This window comes from Artemia franciscana, chromosome 9, assembly GCF_032884065.1.
Source record: "Artemia franciscana chromosome 9, ASM3288406v1, whole genome shotgun sequence".
Classification (NCBI taxonomy): domain Eukaryota; kingdom Metazoa; phylum Arthropoda; class Branchiopoda; order Anostraca; family Artemiidae; genus Artemia; species Artemia franciscana.
The window spans coordinates 10,312,758-10,333,445 of NC_088871.1; the positions used below are offsets into that span (position 1 = coordinate 10,312,758).

The 20,688-nt window shown below is 34.1% G+C and overlaps 1 protein-coding gene and 1 long non-coding RNA gene across 3 annotated transcripts in view; one reads left to right on the plus strand and one right to left on the minus strand.

The window, feature by feature from the left end:
• LOC136030984 (uncharacterized) overlaps positions 1–2,542 on the plus strand; it is a 154,752-nt gene extending 152,210 nt beyond the window's left edge. The window contains exon 2 of the long non-coding RNA XR_010618408.1: positions 2,392–2,542. This is a non-coding gene — a long non-coding RNA (uncharacterized LOC136030984). The remainder of the gene's footprint in view (positions 1–2,391) is intronic.
• LOC136030981 (uncharacterized) overlaps positions 1–16,969 on the minus strand; it is a 92,329-nt gene extending 75,360 nt beyond the window's left edge. The window contains exons 1-3 of one of the 2 annotated variants that reach the window (XM_065710136.1): positions 16,942–16,969; positions 9,559–9,812; positions 1,190–1,389 (exon numbers count right to left, since the gene is read on the minus strand). In XM_065710136.1, coding sequence (XP_065566208.1) covers positions 1,190–1,389; positions 9,559–9,733 — 375 coding nt within the window. In that variant the 5' untranslated portion in view covers positions 9,734–9,812; positions 16,942–16,969. Of the gene's footprint in view, positions 1–1,189; positions 1,390–9,558; positions 9,813–16,929 lie in introns of both variants that reach the window. The other variant, XM_065710135.1, reaches the window with a different exon arrangement.
• Positions 16,970–20,688: the final 3,719 nt, after the last annotated feature.

A 20,688-nucleotide genomic window follows, 5' to 3' on the forward strand; every position in this document is an offset into this window, starting at 1 on the left:
TCACTGCTCTAAATGTTTCTTTGAGAATTAGGAGTGCACAGGAGGGATTGAGGCGAACTGGTTCCCGTTTTGGAGGAGCGGACACTTCAAAGAGCGCTTGTTACTGCCAATGAAGTCACCAATATCTTCTCTTCTCGAGCTTCAAGTTCACCAAGAAGATCGACAACATCTCGGCAGTACACGAGGTTTCTGTCCAGGCAGAAGTAGCCCATATAGTCCTCATGCCTTCTACGAAAGGAAGTCCTAAAGACATGCCCTTGCCACGTCACCCAGGTCAAAAATTCAATAAGTCTGGGAATTATCTAGTAAGTAAAGCGGCAACTCCTAACATATTGTTTTGTTTCGCATAATGTGCACTGATTTTTGACGGTTGGAATGGATGGAAGTAAAATTGCTATGACTACTATTATGAGGTTATAATTACTCCTAAAATGAGGTTTTGTTTTAATGATTTAATGATTTTAGATGGTTAGAATTACTCCCAGCACACAGTTATGTTTACGTACTGTGAATTGATTTAGATTGCTATCATAGTTGGAAGCAAAACTGCCATTACCCCTAATATGATGTTGTGGTTTTTTTTTCAAATAATGTAAATTGACATTAGATAGTAAGACTTACTCCTAGCATGCGGTTTTACCTTCCATAATGTGCATTGATACCCTTATTATTATAATAGCACGATTACCATTAACACATATTTTAAATAATATGCATTGACATGGTAAGACTTACGCCTAGCATGTGGTTTTGCCTTACATAATGTGCACCGATACCCTTATTGTTATAATAGTACGGTCACCCCTTAAAAAGTAGTTTGGTTTTGCGTTCATTGATTTTAGACGGTTGGAATTACTCCTAACATTTGATTTTGTTTTACATAATGTGCATAGCTTTTAGATGGTTGTAAGATAATCAATATAGTTTACGATAAATTGATAATTTGTATATATTCTGACAATAAAAAGATTGATTGATAGATGAGCAATGTTACTGAAAATGATGCAAATAATTCAATAGCTAAACAAATCCAAATGTATGCGAATAAATAATTTGGCTTAAAATAAGTGTTTAAGGATGAAATAGACACGTTCAACATTTGTTTTTAATTTGGCAACGTTGGATCCTGCTACCAATGCGGGATTCCAAATATTCTAACCTAGCAATGTAAAATAAACTCAATGCTTACACTTGCTTCTTGCGCTGATCTAAGAGTAGGCACTTGGACTGGTGATGTGAAATCCAGCGTATGGATACTAGCACTTGATATTTGCTTAAGCGTTTCTCCACTCAGCATTCCATCTGTAGATACAGTGATAATCGATTTATATTGAACTGATCCGTGCATATCCAAGTCATACTGAAGCTGGACGGCTGAATAATCATTAGCTGAGAAATGATAGAAATGATATATATATATATATATATATATATATATATATATATATATATATATATATATATATATATATATATATATATATATATATATATATATATATATATATATATATATATATATATATATATATATATAGTTGTCTGTGGATCTGTGGATCAGGTGCATATGACGTCTGAATTATTTCACACTAATACAAAAGAAGAAAAAAAACTAAAAAAGCTAAAAAACTAAAAAAAACTAAAAAAAGGTAAAAAACTAAAAACTAAAAAAAAACTGAAAAAACTAAAAAAAAGGCAAAAACTACAAAAAAACTAAAAACTAATAAAAAAAACTAAAAAAGCTAAAAAACTGAAAAAACTAAAAAAACTAAAAAAAGGTAAAAAACTAAAAAAAAACTAAAAACTAAAAAAAAAAAAACTAAAAAAAAGGAAAAAACTGAAAAATAAAAGATAAAAAGGAAAAAACTGAAAAATAAAAGATAAAAAGAAAGCTAAAAAATATTAATATATATATAAAAATAAGTTGTCTGTCTGTCTGTGGATCTGTGGATCAGGTGCATATGACGTCTGAATTATTTCACACTAATACAAAAGAAGAAAAAAAACTAAAAAAGCTAAAAAACTAAAAAAAACTAAAAAAAGGTAAAAAACTAAAAACTAAAAAAAAACTGAAAAAACTAAAAAAAGGCAAAAACTACAAAAAAAACTAAAAACTAATAAAAAAAACTAAAAAAGCTAAAAAACTGAAAAAAATAAAAAAACTAAAAAAAGGTAAAAAACTAAAAAAAAACTAAAAACTAAAAAAGAAAAAAACTAAAAAAAAGGAAAAAACTGAAAAATAAAAGATAAAAAGGAAAAAACTGAAAAATAAAAGATAAAAAGAAAGCTAAAAAATATGAATAAAAATAAAAAAAATAAAAAAGATAAAAACTACAAAAAAAAACTAAAAAGAAAAAACGAAAAAAAAAAAATAAAAAAGCTAAAAAAAAGGCAAAAACCAATAAAAAAACTAAAAAGAAAAAAAGTGAAAAAAACTAAAAAATTATTTCATCATATAATATGACGTCTGAATTATTTCATCATATACCAATTCGAAAACGAATGTATTCAAGCCGATGTAGCTGAGTTGATAAGGCGTTATGTTCCAGGTTCTAGGTTCAAGAGGTTCCAGGTTCGAACTTTGGCTTTAGCATTAATATAAAAGAAGCAAAAATCTAAAGAAGGTAAAAACTACAAAAAAAAACTAAAAAGAAAAAAAAAGAAAAAAATCTAAAAAGGCTTAAAAACTAAAAAAACTAAAAAAAAAGGTAAAAAACTAAAAAAAACTAAAAAAAGGAAAAACCATAAAATAAACTAAAAACTAATAAAAAAAACTGAAAAAAGCTAAAAAAGTAAAAAGAACTAAAAAAGGTAAAAACTAAAATAACTAAAAAAGAAAAAAAAACTAAAAAAAGGAAAAAAACTGAAAAATAAAGGAGAAAAAGAAAACTAAAAAAATATGAATAAAAATAAAAAAACTAAAAAGATAAAAACTTCAAAAAAAACTAAAAAGAAAAAAGAAAAAAACTAAAAAACCTAAAAAAAGGTAAAAACCAATAAAAAAAACTAAAAAGAAAAAAAGGGAAAAAATTAAAAATTCATTTCATCATATACCAATTCAAAAACGAATGTATACCGGGATGACGACCGGGACACAGGGAATATAAATGACGACCGGGACGCAGGGACACAACTACAACGGTGACGCCGGGGGCACAGGGGGGATATATAAATGACGACGGGGACACATGCAATGTTCGATTAGCAATCACCATCAACAAAGCTCAAGGGCAATCATTAGAATCATGTTCCCATGGACAATTATATGTTGCATGTTCAAGAGTCGGTATGCAATGGCACTCGACTTGCCGTAAAAAAACAATGGAAAACCTAATAGAGGCCACAATCCTGACAGGGCCTTTTGAGGGTGAGGCTGTTCTTATTCCTCGCATTCCCATGATTCCAACGGATCTGCCTTTTCAATTTAAAAGATTGCAATTCCCAATTCGATTAGCATTTGCAATCACCATTAACAAAGCTCAAGGTCAATCATTAAAAAAATTACCAATAATACTTTTAAGAAATATCAACCCACCAAAGCTTTGCAATGGCACGCGACTTGCCGTAAAAAAAAAAAACAATGGAAAACCTAATAGAGGCCACAATCTTGACAGGGCCTTATGAGGGTGAGGCTGTTCTTATTCCTCGCATTCCCATGATTCCAACGGATCTGCTTTTTCAATTTAAAAGATTGCAACACAGACAATGGGACAGCGAAGACTGTTGTATATTCACAAGTTTTACGTAGTTAATTTGTATTGTATCTATCTATCTATCTATCTATATAAAAACGAGTTGTGTGTATGCATGTTTGTTTGTTTGTAAAAAGAGCGTTTGCATATGACGTCATTATTAGTACATACGGCTTTGTATATGGACAGACAATGGGAAAGCCAAGAATGTTGTATATTCGCAATTTTTACATAGTTTGAAACACATATATAAATCTATCTATATTCACAGGTGGGACACAGGGACACAACTACAATGGCGCGTAACTAATATGGCGCGTAACGACTTACGCGCGCGGGGGGGCTTGGGGGGGCGCGAAGCGCCCCACCAACTAGGTGTTGGGGTGGCGCGAAGCGCCACCCCAACAGCTAGTATATATATATATATATATATATATATATATATATATATATATATATATATATATATATATATATATATATATATATATATATATATATATAAGATACAACCGGAGCCGGAAGGAGAACTCACTACAACCCTGGGCTTATAAAATTGCGGGTAGTGGTGCAAATTCATCAAAATATAGGGAGAGGGGGCAAAACTTATTTCTAAAATTTAGAGCGAAAGACAAATTTATGGTCCTTTCAATTTTTTCGATTGAATTACACAAAAAAGAAATTTTTCAATGATAGTCCCCCCCCCCGAAAGTGTATTTTCCAAAACCTAAGGGGGAAAATACCCCAACTGACGCCTCTACTGGGGGGTGACATTAAATAAAGCATACACTGCAAGACTCAATTACACCACTTTTAAACATTATGCTTTTGAATCATTTCGCTTAAACATTAAATTAAGCATCGATTATACCGTAAATCAACGCATCTTATTGAAAATATATGTCAAATATACTGCTGACATGGCACATTGGTATGGCATGTTAATGTCCTTAGCAATTTTAGGGAATTCTATTTTTGTATAAAGAAAAGAAAGAACGAACTATGCCATAATAGAACCGATAAAACATAAAATCGCGAAGAAAGGAGAAAACGAGGACAATAAACAGCCAGTGAATTGAAAAATCATGCAAATATCCTGGTCAAGACCTCCGCTTGACCGTCTTTAGTGCAGAATAAAACTGATAAAAATATAAAAAACCAAACCTTGTTACAAAACACAAAACTAAAATAGGATAACCCTTTCTGAGTAACGGTGAAAGGGTAACAGGTGAAGGAGTCAGTATGATCCTTTTTTTACTTTTATTTTTACTATTTTATCAACAATAAACCTTCATTTTAATTTGCTGCTGCTGGTCATACTGTTTCTGATCACTGCTTGTAAGGGAGTTGAACTCAAGATTATCTAGTTGCTGGCCATAGGGTCCACCCCCTAAACCAATTGACACACCAGGCCATCCTTTCATAGTTGTGTATGCTTTATTATCAGTCACAAATTAAACAGCTTGAAATAATAATTTAACACAGAAGACTTTTATATACACTACTGAAAAAAATTTAAAAATAATATAAAAAATTGCCACCAACACCGCCCATAAGGTAAACATAACCAAGTCCAGAGTATATACAAAACTACAAAAAAAAACATGACTTGTAATTTTATTAACAAAGAAAATTAATTGAGAAAATCACGGCTTGCATGATAGTTGAACCCGCGATTCTTTAGTGAACAGCCAGAACTTTCACCCCCTAGACCAGTAGACACACAAAGCAACCTTTTCATAGCTTCTTACATAGATTTTACTGTTCAGTACTAATAAAACAACTTGAGTTAATAATTAAAGAGCTAATTTTATGTGGTAAAGAAATACATACGAATAATATACAAATAGGCCACCAGCACTTTTCTTTATAAAAAATTAAAAGTCACGCGCTTTGTTTCGGTTTTACACAAACTCTGGGTTGAGTTATGCTGGACAGATGTCGCTGGTGACCAGTTATTATATTATTTATATTGTTTCACTATATAACAAATTATCCTGTATTCCATTATTATTTTCTACTATTTATAATTGTTATTATAAGTTATTTGGTTTGGCACGTGCACATGGTTTCTCTTTGAGGAGCAGGGACCTTAAAAAGTTTAGAGATAGACAAATTACATCAAAACATGACACACAGCAAAAATTGTAAAGAACTCGGATATGGCTCTGTGTAGATGAGATCTTTGGTACATTTGCAAAAGTTGTACATATCCTATGATTCGTGAATGCCAGTCCCACAGCCCCTCCCCCTAATTTTGCTTCATAAAGCTATATGAACTTCTCGAAGAGAACCATCATCCAATTTGCTTAATACAAAGAATTAAAAATGCATATTCCAATAAGGATCATTCCAAGAATAAGACTATTAAAATAATGCTTGCTATTATAAAAGGACAAAAAGGACAGGGCTAAAAGGAAAAGGACAGGGCTAAAAAGGACATCTTGCTTCAATTATTTTTCAAACTACCAGCCTTCCTTATGTAAAGTCTAAATGTATTCAAATTCAGCAATTTACTCAGCAGATCAGTAGTATGCAAGAGTCTATTATTTATATATTAAAAATACATTTATGGGCCTTTCAAATTTAGAAGGGGCTTCGACTGCAGGAAAACACGCATGCAAAACTCCTTTTTTTATGGGAAGGGGGTGGGGGATTTAGAAAGTACAAAAGAGTATAAATATATAAAACGCATTAGAGAATTGTAAACACTTTGGGATTTCTTGGGAACATACTCCCGAAGATTCCCATACAGTCATCAGGTTTAATTAAATAATGAGGGAAGATTACAATCATGAATATCAGGTTGATAGAATACTTTCATTCATTAACGTCATATATCACAAGGCCTTAAAAATTACAGAACTCAAACCAAACCCAAGATGAACATTCCCATGCAGGTAAAACGATGCAAATAAAAATAAAAAACTAATCATTATGCAAAGAATTTATATTTGACCGATGAATGACTTGCAAAGGGGAAGGAGACACTCAGGCAAACAACCCTCGGAATATTGGAATTTATTCAATTTTTCCTCCAATATCTTATATTTTCCATATAAATTGCTTATTTTTCAGAATGTGCCCCTCCTAGGTTAAACCCTGGGCATGTGTCTCATCGTAGATATGTATTTTTATGTACATCAAAACAGGTCAAAAGCATGACCAGGATCAATAAAAAAATCAACTCAGCAATAACAATATAACAGTAAAATTTGAGCAGGATATTACCATAACTTTGTTGATGCCTTAAGGAAAGGGAACTTTCCATACTAAACCAAAACAAGAGCTAAGAGCTCATATGGCACTTGTGACGAGGTCGGAAGAGCTAACAGCCAAGAGCTCATAAGGCTTTAGTTCTAGCAAAATTCTAAGAATCATTAGATTGATTTATAAGGAAAATCAGAGGCTTAATGCCGGTCGAGATTTAAAATAAGAGCTCTGAGACATGAGATCCTTCTAAATATCAAAATTCATAAGTTTCATCCTGATCTCTCCATTCTAAGTGTTTTCCAAGATTTCTGTTTCCCCCTCCAGCCCCTTATGTCGCCGGATCCAATTCAAATTGAAAATGGAGCATCTGAGACATGAGATCTTTCTATATATCAAGTTTCATAAAGATCTGACAACCCATTCATAAGATAAAGATACCTCAATTTTGACGTTTTCCAAGATTTCCGGTTTCCCACTCCAACTCCCCTTATTTCACCGGATCTGGTCGGGGTTTAAAAAAGGAGCACTGACACACGATATCCTTCTAAATGTCAAATTTCATTAAGATCCAATCAACCGTTTGTAAGTTAAAAATACCCCATTTTTTCTAATTTTTCAGAATTAACCCTAGCCCCCTCCCCCAACTCCCCTAAAGAGAGCGGATCCATTCCAGTTATGTCAATCACGTATCTAGGACCTGTCCTTATTTTCCCACCAAGTTCATTTTTCCCACCAAGTTTCATCCTGATCCCTCCACTCTAAAGGTTTTCCAAGATTTTAGGTCCCCCCCCCCCCAACTCCCCCCAATGTCACCGAATCCGGTCAGGATTTAAAATAAGAATTCTGAGACACAATATCCTTCCAAACTTTAAATTTCATCAAGATCTGATCACTCTTTTGTAAGTTAAAAATACCTCGTTTTTTCTAACCCCCCTCCCCCAACTCCTCCAAACAGAGCATATCCGTTCCTGTTGTGTCAAACACGTATCTAGGACTTCTGTTGTTTTTTTCCCACCAAGTTTCATCCCGATCCATCCACTCTAAGCGTTTTCCAAGATTTTAGGTCCCCCTCCAACTCCCCCCAATGTCACCGGATCTACCCGGGATTTAAAATAAGAGCTCTGAGACACGATATGCTTCCAAACATCAAATTTCATTAAGATCCCATACCCATTTGTAAGTTAAAAATACTTCATTTTTCCCATTTTTTCTGAATTAACCAGCCCCCCACTCACCCCCAGATGGTCAAATCGGGAAAACGACTGTTTCTAACTTAATCTGGTCCGATCCCTGATATACCAGCCAAATTTCATCGTCCTAGCTTACCTGGAAGTGCCTAAAGTAGCAAAACCAGGACCGACAGACAGAATTTGCGATTGCTATATGTCACTTGGTTAATACCAAGTGCCATAAAAAAAGAATCTAGCAAAAAATTAACCTTTAATTAATAATATACTAGACAATGGATGTCATTATTGCAAATCAAGTTTTATAAACAATGCTAACAAACGAAAATTAACCAACAAACATATGTACTGCCAAGCAATAGCAATTATTCTATAATATCCAATCAACTATTTCATAATAATACAGCTAATTAAGTAGTTCTGCTGAATGTGAATTGTTGCATGTAAATCTGTTTATCCAGATTCACAAAGTTCAAGTAAAACCTTTATTTAAAAAAAGCAGTATTTTTTCCTTTTTTAAGGAACAGCTAAATTACATATCGGAATCATTCAAAGAAGAAGGATCATTTGTATGATTCCCAATGTTATTCTGATCCTTCAAAATTATGGTTATCATACTGCCCAACTTGCTGAGGCACCAAGCTGCCTGAGGCCAACACAGTTGTGCCTGCACCTCCCCTAATCTATTCACAGTTCCTCCGAGAAGTTTTGCCTCCCCCAATCTATTCACAGCTCCATTCTTTAACTCCTTCTAAACAGTTTCAATTTCCTTTAAATCCTTCTCCACGACCTCTTCCAGCTCCATTTGCAGACAATCTACTTCTTGTTTGGCGCTACATAGATGGCCAGGCAATCCCAACTTTTCTCTCACTATAGCTAAAAAAATAGGATAGTACCCATTTTTCATACAGCTTGTTGCTTAATAAATGGTGAGTTGAACAGATGCCAAAAAATATGTGTACGTAATTCCTCTGAAAAGATTCCAATTACCATTTTACCCATTGTTATAGTTCTATGTTTTAATTCAAACCTCAAAAGGTCATATGGTGTAAGTAAGAAATTATTTGTCTGGAATACTCGTCTATCCAAATAGAATTCAGAGAAATCAGAGCTGCTTGAGAAATGCAACAGGAGAACTAACAGAGGTAGTCTTTTTTTCTGTTTGTTCTTAAATTGACCCCCACACATCCATGTTTTCTTTCACTGTGGTAACTATTGCTACAAAATTTGTCTTACAAGGCTGCATCAATTTCAATTTCTGCTGTAAGTATGGGTGATTCCAAACACTAGTCTCTAGGTCTTTTATTTTGGACATAAAGACAAGAAATCTGTAATTATGTGTGCTTGTCATAGCATCATTTCTTCTTGTTGTATGATAAACTTAGCAGTGCATATACAATAATACAATATACATAATAAAAAGCATAAACAATAAAGCAAGTAAATAAAAAAAAAAATTAACAAACCAGCACTATGCAGAATATCTTCTATCTCCTTCTGAGATGCTTCATAAAGTAGAAGCTCTTTTCTATAGCCTTCTAACTGGGCAGCAGATAGCTCTTCTGCTTGGCATTCAAGATTCATAGCTTTAACAACCATATTTCCAGATGATGTGCAAAGATGAATATCATCTACAATCATCAGATGTACAAGTTACATAGATGTACAAACTGTGGCTAATGCAGATCTGATACACCAGATTTTGAAGATTATGTTAATCCTGAAAGTAAAAAGAAATTTCAAGATGGAAGTGATAAAATAAAGAGAGAGCAAGGAAAAGCATGCATGAGAGAGAGATAGAGGTAAAAGCAAGAAGAAGAGAGAAAGAGGAATAAACAAAAGTATAACAGTTGAAAATAGGGATGAAACATTTTAATTGACAGTGAACAGATATAAAATGTTTTAACTGTATATGTCTTCAAAATACCTAGTTAAAAAATTTTATACCTGTTCAATGTTGATTAAAAGGTTTCATCCCTATTTTGAACTGCTATACTTTCGCCATGGAAAGGCAGTGTGGTTTTCTAAGTTATCTAGGAATAAACAAAGAGAGAATATACAATCAAACATTGAGGGCAGAGGGGGATTTGATATCACCACAAGACTCATAATAGGATTAATTGGAAAGGATGGAAAAAGAGGTTGCTTGATTGAGGAAAGACCAGCTGTGGGAGGATACATTAATAGGCATTGATTTTCTTCCTTACAAATATATTTTTCAAAATCTGGAAAGGCAACTGCCATCCCTCCCCAATTAGCCCCTTATTGATAAAAAACAAGACCTAGGAGATCCAAAGAGCCAAGAGCTCATATGGTATGAGCTCTGGCAAAATTCTAAGAATCAATAGATTGCTTTAAAAGAAAAATCAGAAGCTTAATGCTGGTCGGGACTTAAAATAACAGCTCCGAGTCACAAGGTCCTTCTAAATATCAAAATTCATTGAGATCCAATTGCCCACTTATAAGTTAAAAATACTTCAGTTTTTTCTAATTTTTCCTCTACCTTCAGCCCCCAGATGGTCGATTCAGGGAAAACGACTTTGTTAAGTCAATTTGTGCAGCTCCCTGACACGCCTACCAATTTTCATCATCCTAGCACGTCCAGAAGCACCATACTCGCCAAAGCACTGAACCCCACCCCCTAACTCCCCCAAATAGAGTGGATCCAGTCCGGTTACGTCAATCACATATCTATGACATTTATAAGCATTTTTCATGATTTCTGGTCCCCCCCCCCAACTCCCTTCAATGTCAACAGATCTGGTCAGGATTTGAAATAAGAGCTCTGAGACATGAGTTCCTTCTAAATACCAGATTTCATTAAGATCTGGTCACCCATTCTTAAGTTAAAATATGTCAATTTTTCCAAATTAACAACCCCCAGCTCCCCTATTGAGAACAGATCCCTTCCAATTATGTCAATCACATATCTATAACGTGTGCTTATTCTTCCCATCAAGTTTCATCCTGATCTCTCCACTCTAATCTTTTTCCAAGATTTCAGGTTTCCCACTCCAGCTCCCCCCAATGTCACCAGATCTGGTTGGGATTTAAAAGAAGAGTTCTAAAGCACAAGAACCTTCTAAAGATCAGATTTTCTTTATCAATCAAAAATCAATCAAACAGATTGATTGATTTCATTAAGATCTGATCACCTGTTCATAAGTTACAAATACCTCATTTTTTCTAATTTTTCCAAATTACTCCCCTCCCCTGACTCCACCAAAGAGAGTGGATCCGGTCTGGTTATTTCTGTCACATATCTTGGACTTGTGCTTATTCTTCCCACCAAGCTTCATCCTGATCTCTCTGTTTAGCGTTTTCCAAGAATTTCAGCCCCCTTCCCCCCTCCCCAATGACACTCGATCCAGTCACGATTTAAAATAAGAGATCTTCTAAATATGAAATTTCATTAAGATCCAATCACTTTTATAGCTTCCAATTTTGGTAGTCGAAAACAATACCTTTTTTATGACAGTTTTACAACAGGCAATTTTGGTTACAATTTCGTAATTACAGCTACCAATTTTGATAGTCGAAAATGATACAAAATGATACTTTTGTTGACAACCAAAACTGGATTTATGTCGTATAATCAAAATAAGAGTTGTGTTACAATATTTCTGAGGTCAATCTACCCAGTGCTTAATTTAGAAATCCGGGTTGATTCGGGATATATAAGATGAACCAAAAGTTAGAAGAGGCAGAGCTATTGTGATTAGTATCCAATGTACATCATATTGCTATCTTTCGTTGAAGTCATTTTACCTGAAGTTGTATATGAAGTAAGAAAATAAAATTATTATCAAAAAAAAAAAAAAAAAAAAAAAAAAAAAAAAAAAAAAAAGAATATTTTGACAATAAGAAACTGTATGAAAGATAAAATTTAAGGACAGGGAACGTTCTGATTGACGAGGACGTCAATCTACAGCGGGATAGGGGATATGTAACATATGGACCAGCAACCCCCCCCCCCTTTCGAAACCCAAAACCAATTCTCTTATTTCGTTCACTTTAGAAAGTTTCAAACAAAAGTTTTACAACAAAAAGTTTCAAACGAAAGTTTCACAGCAAGCAATTTTGCTTGCTGTGAAATTTGTGCCAAAAGTAAAATTTTGTTTTGCTTTTGTAAAACTTTTGTTTGAAACTTTCTAAAGTGAACGAAATAAGAGAATTGGTTTTGGGTTTCGAAAGGGGGGGGGGGGTTGCTGGTCCATATGTTACATATGTAACATATGCAAAATTGCTTGCTGTGAAATTTGTGCCAAAAGTAAAACTTTGTTTTGCTTTTGTAAAACTTTTGTTTGAAACTTTCTAAAGTGAACGAAATAATAGAATTGGTTTTGGGTTTCGAAAGAGGGGGGGGGGGGGGGCTGGTCCATATGTTACACACTGGCTATACTTTTTCAACATTCTCTTGATCACAAGAAAGCCTCCTCCCAATGGAAACTAGTCTGTATCATGCCTACCTTTGGAAAGGGGGATAGATCTAAAGCAGAAAATTATAGACCAAACAGTCTCACATCTGCTGTCATAAAAGGTCTTCAGAAGATTATTAATGATGCACTTCTTCAACACCTTGTTAATAATGAAATTATCTCCAACCAGCAGCACAGGTTTCTCCCACAAAAATCTGTAGAAACCAACCTTTTATATACTTATAAACAGGTTACCCAGTTATTTGATTCTTTTAGACCTACCCAAAGCATTTGACAAGGTCCCATATAATTGGTTTTGTTCCAAGTTAACAGCAGCAAGAATCAACCAAGAATAAGTAGATTGGCTAGTGGAATTCCTGGCTGGTGAATCTCAAACTACACAACTCTTTACAAAAGCTGGCAAATATAACTACTTACAGCTCATAATGTCCTAAGAGGTGTTCCCCAGGGAACAGTTCTTGGACCCAATTCATTACTTCTTTTATATAAATGACATGATAATCAAAGTTAGCAACCACTTAACCCTTTACAGTGATGATTCAAAACTATTTAGTATATCTGAGAGAACATCAATATAATCTGACCTTGATTGCATACAGGCATGGACAGCCAGGTGGCTTCTCTCTTTCAATATATAAAATATGTCCTTATTCATTTTATAAAAAGTGTCACACTAATATTCAGCACCAATATACTATGAATGATAACCACAGATCATCTCCCATTCCTCTCCCAATTTACACCAGTGGTAAAGACCTAAGAGTTACTATAGATAACCTTCTCAAGATCCATAAATACTCTGCAAAAACTTCTCCAGAGCAAATTCAAGCCTTGAACATATTAAAAGAGCAATTACTAGCCAATCACATGGAACCTTCTTGAAACAGTATAAGGCAATTTGACCAATCCTTGGCTTTTGAACCTGCCTTGCTGGTCATTTTTACAAAAGTGATATGCAACTGACTGAAGGTGCACAAAAGAGGGCTACTAAATACATCTCTGAAAACCATTTAGTGACAGGCTATCCAACCTAAAACTACTATCTTTGACTTTCCAATAGATACAGTGAGATGCTACTCACATATAAATACATTGACCATTCCCAAAACAAGCTCCTTACTCAGTTACCTATAGAAAAGACAAACATAAGGTGACTCTAAAAAGCTTCATAAGCCCAGAGTTAACTGCAGAATCAGAAAAGATCTTTTTAGACAAAAGGTCATGAGACACAAATGGGGGCTGCTCTAGTTGTATCTTAAAAGGTTTGGCCTCCTATTCTTTGTCAAGTTTCCTTTTGAAAAAAGGATATATAAATATATATATATATATATATATATATATATATATATATATATATATATATATATATATATATATATATATATATATATATATATGAGTTGAGATAGATACCAATGCTGCTTGTCATAACCAACAAACTTGTATACTCTATCAGTAATTGATGTTGTGCAATGATGTCTACTCTAAACCACAGAAGAATGGTCCCTTTGATCATACCTATCTTTAGTCACTGTTATCAAGGGGGCTTAAATTGTATCTATCCTAGTACTCTACCAGTCAGAAGGCATGTCATTGGGCCATAAACACAGTCATAGCCATTTTTTATATTTTTTGTAATGCCTAAATAGTTGCCATTTCAACAATGGAGCTGAACATATCCAGCATTGTATGTTATTTTTCTCTAAAGTGCAAATTAAGGTAAGGTAATATGCAACTTGTTCTTGGGTTCTTAAAGAACAGAATGCTTTATGTGTTTGATTGAAATAAATTCTATTGCTGCAAAATTCATTTTAGTATTAGGATATCTCTCTTACTTTTTTATAAATTCAATTTCAAAGGTGTGATTTATTTTTACCAGTTTAATCCATTAGAAATATTGATCAAAAAGCAAATTTGAACAAAAAGGCAGAATATTGGAGAAATAGACAATTAGCAGGTAAACTATACATATTTTACAATTATGGAGGACAGATTCCATAAGGACACTTCTCTTTCTTGTTCTTTGACATTTAACAGATAGTTTGCTTTACTGCATAGGCTATAGTAATTTGTGGAAATTGTTTAAATATTAAGATGCTTGGGCCTAGGAGTCCACAAGAATCCAAGAGCCTTGTTTCAAGTGTCAATTCAAAAAATTGAGGGAGAGGGGCAATTTTTTTATCTAAGGATATGGGAGACAAGGTCTCCTAGGCATGTAGGCCTACCTTAGTACCATTTGGAAGGGCGGAGATGTATACTCCTAAAACTGCTTAGGTCACACAATACTTTAAGCCCAAGAAATATTCTTGCAAGTTTTATTCACCTAATTTAAAGGTAAATATTTATTAATTTACCTGTTCTGAAGAAAAAAGGTAAAATTCTAGTTAATTAACTTCTTGCTATCTCAGAAAGGGTTTTAGGTTAGGAAAATGAAACTTTCAGGGATGAGTCTACAGGCTAAAGTATGTCCTGGGAAGGTATTCTAAAGTACTGGTAAAACTGGTGCAAACAGTACTACTGGCTTTCATATAAAGTGAATATGTCACTCAATACCTTTTTTTATGCTCTTTACAAATATAATAATCACTTCTACCGCAAATTCAGATTTAAGCACTTTATGACCTCTTAAAAATGACCTATATATGTGGTCATCACAAATCTGTAATAATTTAGAAACAAATTTGGACTATATATTTGCACATCAGGGGGGTAGGGGTAAAGCATAGCATATATTTAATATGTAAACTAACCATTGCTGTATTTTTTTTATGTGTTTGTGTTGTAGCACTGGTGATTTCTCTTCTCATTAAAATTCAGTACACACAAATACATATAAAAAAATAAAAATACAGCAATGGTTAGTTTATGTATTTAATATATGCAATGCTTTACCCCCACCCCCCTGATGTGCAAATATATAGCTCAAATTTGTTTCTAAACTATTATAGATTTTTTATACCCCATATTTAGGTCATTTTTAAGAGGTCAAAAAGTGCTTAAATCTGAATTTGCAGTAGAAGCAATTATTATATTTGTAAACAGCATTAAAAAGGCATAGAGTGGTATATTCACTTTATATGGAAGCCAGTAATAGTCTTTGCACCAATTTTACCAAAGTACCCACCTTTACTCCTTTTCCCTCTAGAGGACCCTGAAATTTGCATACATGACAGGTCTATACCTATTCAAATTTTGACAAAACAACATTTTACCTTAATTTCCAGTTACTAGTTGCTTTTTCTCTGCCTTTAGTTCTGAAAATGTAATTCCTGCTATTTGAGAGGAATTTTGAGCCATATCAATGTTTCTTTTTTTCAAAATTTAGGGAATGTAATCTCAGAAAGGGTTTAGGTTAGGAAAATGAAACTTTCACAGATGGATCTACAGGCTAAAGTATGTCCTGGGAAGGTGTTATGAAGTACCTACCTCCACTCCTTCTCCATCTTGAGGGCCCTGAAATTTGCCTACATGACAGGTCTATAGCCTACCTATTGAAATTTTGACAAAACAACATTTTACCTTCATTTTCAGTTACTAGTTGCTTTTTCTCTGCCTTTAGTTCTGAAAATACAATTCCTGATATTTGAGTAGAATTTTGAGCTATATCAATGTTTTTTTTTTCAAAATTTAGGAATGTATTTGCATATCTTTAAAACCTTATAAAATGGAATTAAGCAAAGTTATGAAGCTGAAAACAATTTTGTTGTACTTCAATTAAGCAGAAGAACTATTTTGCAAGGTTTCACTTTTATAACACACATATTTTAAAGGTCATCAAAGGTCAGGGCCCTCTTGATGGAGGAGTGGAGGCAGTTGCTTCAAAACACCTTCCTGGGACATACTTTAGTCTGTAGATTCATCCCTGAAAGTTTCATCTTCCTAACCTAAACACTTTCTGAGATAACAAGAAGTCAATTAACTAGAATTTTACCAAATGGAATTGAGCAAAGTTATGAAGCTGAAAACAATTTTGCTGTACTTCAATTAAGCAGAAGGTTTATTTTGCAAGGTTTCACTTTTATAATGCACATATTTTTAAAGATCATCAAAGCTCAGGGCCCTCTAGAGGACGAAGGAGTAGAGGTAGTTGCTTCTAAATACCTTCCCTGGACATACTTTTGTCTATAAATTCATCCCTGAAAGTTTCATTTTCCTAACCTAAACCCTTTCTGAGATAGCAAGAAGTCAATTAACTAGAATTTTACCAAAAAACACACTGGTTAGACAAAACACCTTATCTAGAATTGTGCAAAAAATATATATTATAGGCCTAGGCTATTTGATTCCCAATCTTTCCATATACAGCCTACCATTTTAGCTGTACCTCTGTACCGCCAAGTTTTAGCTGTACCTCAGCCCTTTGACGCGAAACTAGCCTAAGAAAAAAAATTAAACAACCTGTAATTTTACCGTATAGCTTAATAAGCCAACGAAGCTAGCCCCATTAAAGATAAAAGCAATTCCTCATTCTAATAGGCCTGTAAGTTAAAATTTAATACTTACTATTTCTTCCAAAAACAACGGTTTTGGAAGTAGTAAAATTACTGCAGCAATAAATAATAGATAGCGTGCATGTTGTATTTGCTTTCAAACAGTTCGTTGGTAAAACCTTTGTTTTACTTTGCTCTTATAAACCGTTCTCTGAAATGCCGTCCGACCGATGTTGAACTGACATTATAAGAATGATGAACTGAGCTCCATATGCCATTTCACTACTTTAGTTTTACTTGCCATTTTGCTTACTATTTTTAAAGTATTTTCTTGGAAAAAAAATGTAAACTCTTTTTACTTCACACTTTTTTCAACAAATAGTTGGTATAATTTGGATTTTGACAGGATATGCTCGTCATCTCTTCTTCCTCCTAGTGTAAATGTAGCAACAAAGCCTTTGTTTCTGATAGGAGAGAGGTGAAAGAGCATTAAAATGGGTCAAATTTCACTTTGATTTTTCGTTTGTACAGATTTTGCTTAATATTCTATTTAAAGGAAACTAACTTTTTTTCAGGTGTCATCAGGTACCGATTTCATAAATTTTATAAGGTCCACTCCCTCTTTTCCAGTAAAAACAGGCTCTAAATACCGATGACCATTGCTACATTTGCCTTTTTTTGAATATTAGATTAACTTTTTACAGTAAAATCCGTTTCTCTACGCGTAGTAAAGTTTTAGGGAAAGGTGCATTCTGTCACATTTGCCCCAGGTACCCGGAAGGCTTTTTAATAATGAAGCAGTTTTCGACAATAATTCAACTCAAATTCATTGCTGTTTAAGCAGGGGTCTCAACTGGTATGGAATCAGGCTGTAATATGCCCGCACAGATTTTGGTTCCCCCTTGCCCCATCTTGACGTTCGGAAGCCATATTTGAAAAAAAGTATGAAAGCTGAAAATTTCAAAGGAAAGAGACAATTCTTCATCTTAAAATAGAAAAGTTTCTGCACCACCAGCAACAACTGCCAAACTTAACTATGAGGCTCTTGATATTACATTGGCTGCTGCTGCTTCTAGCTAGAACTTATTGATCAGTCACTTTCCCTCTAGAAAGTCCAATCCTTGACTTGCTTAATCTCGAGGTATTATTGTTTGGGCTGAGGAGTCCAAATTCATTCTGGCTGAGGAGAACTTATAAGGTGTTTTCGTAGTGTAGGACGACATTTCTGGAACAGCGAAATAAAACACAATATAACAGTAAAACCAAGAAAATCTTAGTTGAACTAATAACGACGAATGGCAAAAACAAACACAGTTATTACTTTGTAGTAGCTTTACTGTATTTATTGTTAATTTTTTCCGCCCACTTCGTATTTGAGGGGAATGTAAGAGGATTGAAGGGAGGAGGCTCTTTTATTCTGAATTTAAAGTTTTATTGCATGTTTAAGGGTGATTGGAGGTGATCTGTGCCATGTTTTTTTACTACAAGCTACAACACCCAAGCCATCGAATTAAAATTTCTGAGATAAGCGTTATCATCGAAAAGGTTTTAAATAAAATCAAGACGCTCAATAAATACGTCTGTGGGAATGACATGACTCCACATTCTCCAGGACAATTGCTGTAAATTGTGTAAGTTACTTATTGCTTACGAATAGGTTTTATAAAAGAAAAGAGAGAGAAAGTTCAGTCTTTGGCCTTGGTTTAGCTCAAAACTTTAAGAGATTGTCCTCTGGGCTAAAAAAAAAATATTCTCCAGTGATGTTAGGCCTCCGGAAAATAGGTCTGAAAATTTTCTGATCAGTTATATCTTGAGCAATTTCTTGCGGATCGTTCCCTTGGTCAAGATCCCCCAAGTTTTCCAAGGGTTTTATCTGGAAACGTAACCTGTGCCTGATTAAATAAAAAAATACTACATTTATCTTATTTTCTAAGCTATTTACAATATCTTGGGAGTGCCTGAAAGGATCAAGTTGAAACTTTAAGGGGGTATTGCAGGTTAAGAAAGTCAAATTAATTTGAAATTGGAATTTAGCTGAATTGGAAATAAACAGAATGCGCAGCTCATTAAAAGGGGCTAAAAAGGTTTTGTCAAAAATCTGATCAAAAGTCTGGCGTAAATCTGTGCATTGAAACATTTAGGCACGATTAAGTAGTGAGATAAATCAAGAAACATTAGGTACTGGTAGTTTGTCAAAATGGTGTATCTGATGTACCATGGGACAGGCTTAAAGCATGAAGTTGAGAACTGGAATATTAACAGAGGAGAAAGTTGATACTGAATAACGACTTGGAGGAAGGGGCAGAGGTAAATCATAAAATAATAAGTGCATCTTGGATATTCATTGATGTTCGATGTCTCAGTAACTGAAATATGCAATTGAAACTGTAAGTTGAAAAATTATTGTGCACTTTATCAATGTCGAGGGCTATAGGAAGGCCGGAAGCCCCCCTCCCTCCTGTGCCCTTTGTGCTACCTTTCTTTTTCTATATCTCCTAAGGCATCTTTAAATAAATTCTAAGATCATACTGATTATACCTGACAAAATGAGAAACATTACAAAGAAGATAAAACGAGGATGCTTCCAACCAGTGGAAAATAAGAAAGATAAATATGCAAATGTTTTGGTCAACATCTATTGTGCAAAAGAACATAAGTGAAAAAATTTGAAGTTTATTCATTTTTCAGTAAACCGCAAATTATATTCTGGCATTGAGAAGCCATAGGGACTGTGATACCTAATCATGTTAGTTTTTGCTCGTTTTGATTTTGAGTCGGTTATTTGTTATAATTTCCCGTTTGTTTTTGGTTCCATTTGTTTATTGATGCTGATTTGTGGTAGTTTTACACTTGGTTACGCTTGATAACAATGAACAAATTGCCTAACTTACAGCCATTGCCCTGGGGCCTCAGGGCGGGGGATGGGGGCTGAAATTTCCAGAGGCATAACTGCCGGACTTTTCAACAATGCTGAAAAAATAAATGTCATAAAACTTTCTTTGGATGTTTGTTTTTGGGAAATGATGGACATGGGGTGGGAAGAGGGGCTGGTTGCTCTCAAATCATGTTTGGGTCTTAAAAAGGGCACAGTAACTCCTGATTTCAAATTGAACGAGCTCCATCTGTAGTTTATACCAGACCTATTCGATAAAAACTTTATATGTCTCCTATTTTGTAAATTATAGTCATTGCCCTAGGGCTCTGGAGGGGTTAAATCAACCCTGTAGGCATTGTCACATGTTCTTCGAACTATTTAGTTTCAAAATCGATACCTCACAATTTGAATCAGACACGTTTCCTGAAAAGAGGGGTAGTTAGGGGGGACTAGTTGACCTGTATCACTTCTGACTTTTAAAGGGGAACTACAGCTTCAAATTTTCAAATAAATAAACCATCTCCAATGTTTATTCAACCATCACTTCCAAAAACACCTTAATAACCCTGGGCCATGACTTACAACCCTTGCCCCTATGTCTGGTGGTTTTTAACAACCCAAAAAGCCTTATTATGCGTTATTTGGACTATTTTGAATAAAATAATTATCTCTAAATTTCTATTGTCTGTATATTGGGAAAACACGACGTGTGTGTGGGGGATAGCTGCCCTCTGATCACTTTTACTCTTAATAAGGGCACTAGAACTTCTGATTACCAATCCAATAAGCCCCTTCCAAAGTTTATGGCATCAAATCTTCTATATGAGCCTTATATGCACCCAGGGTATAACT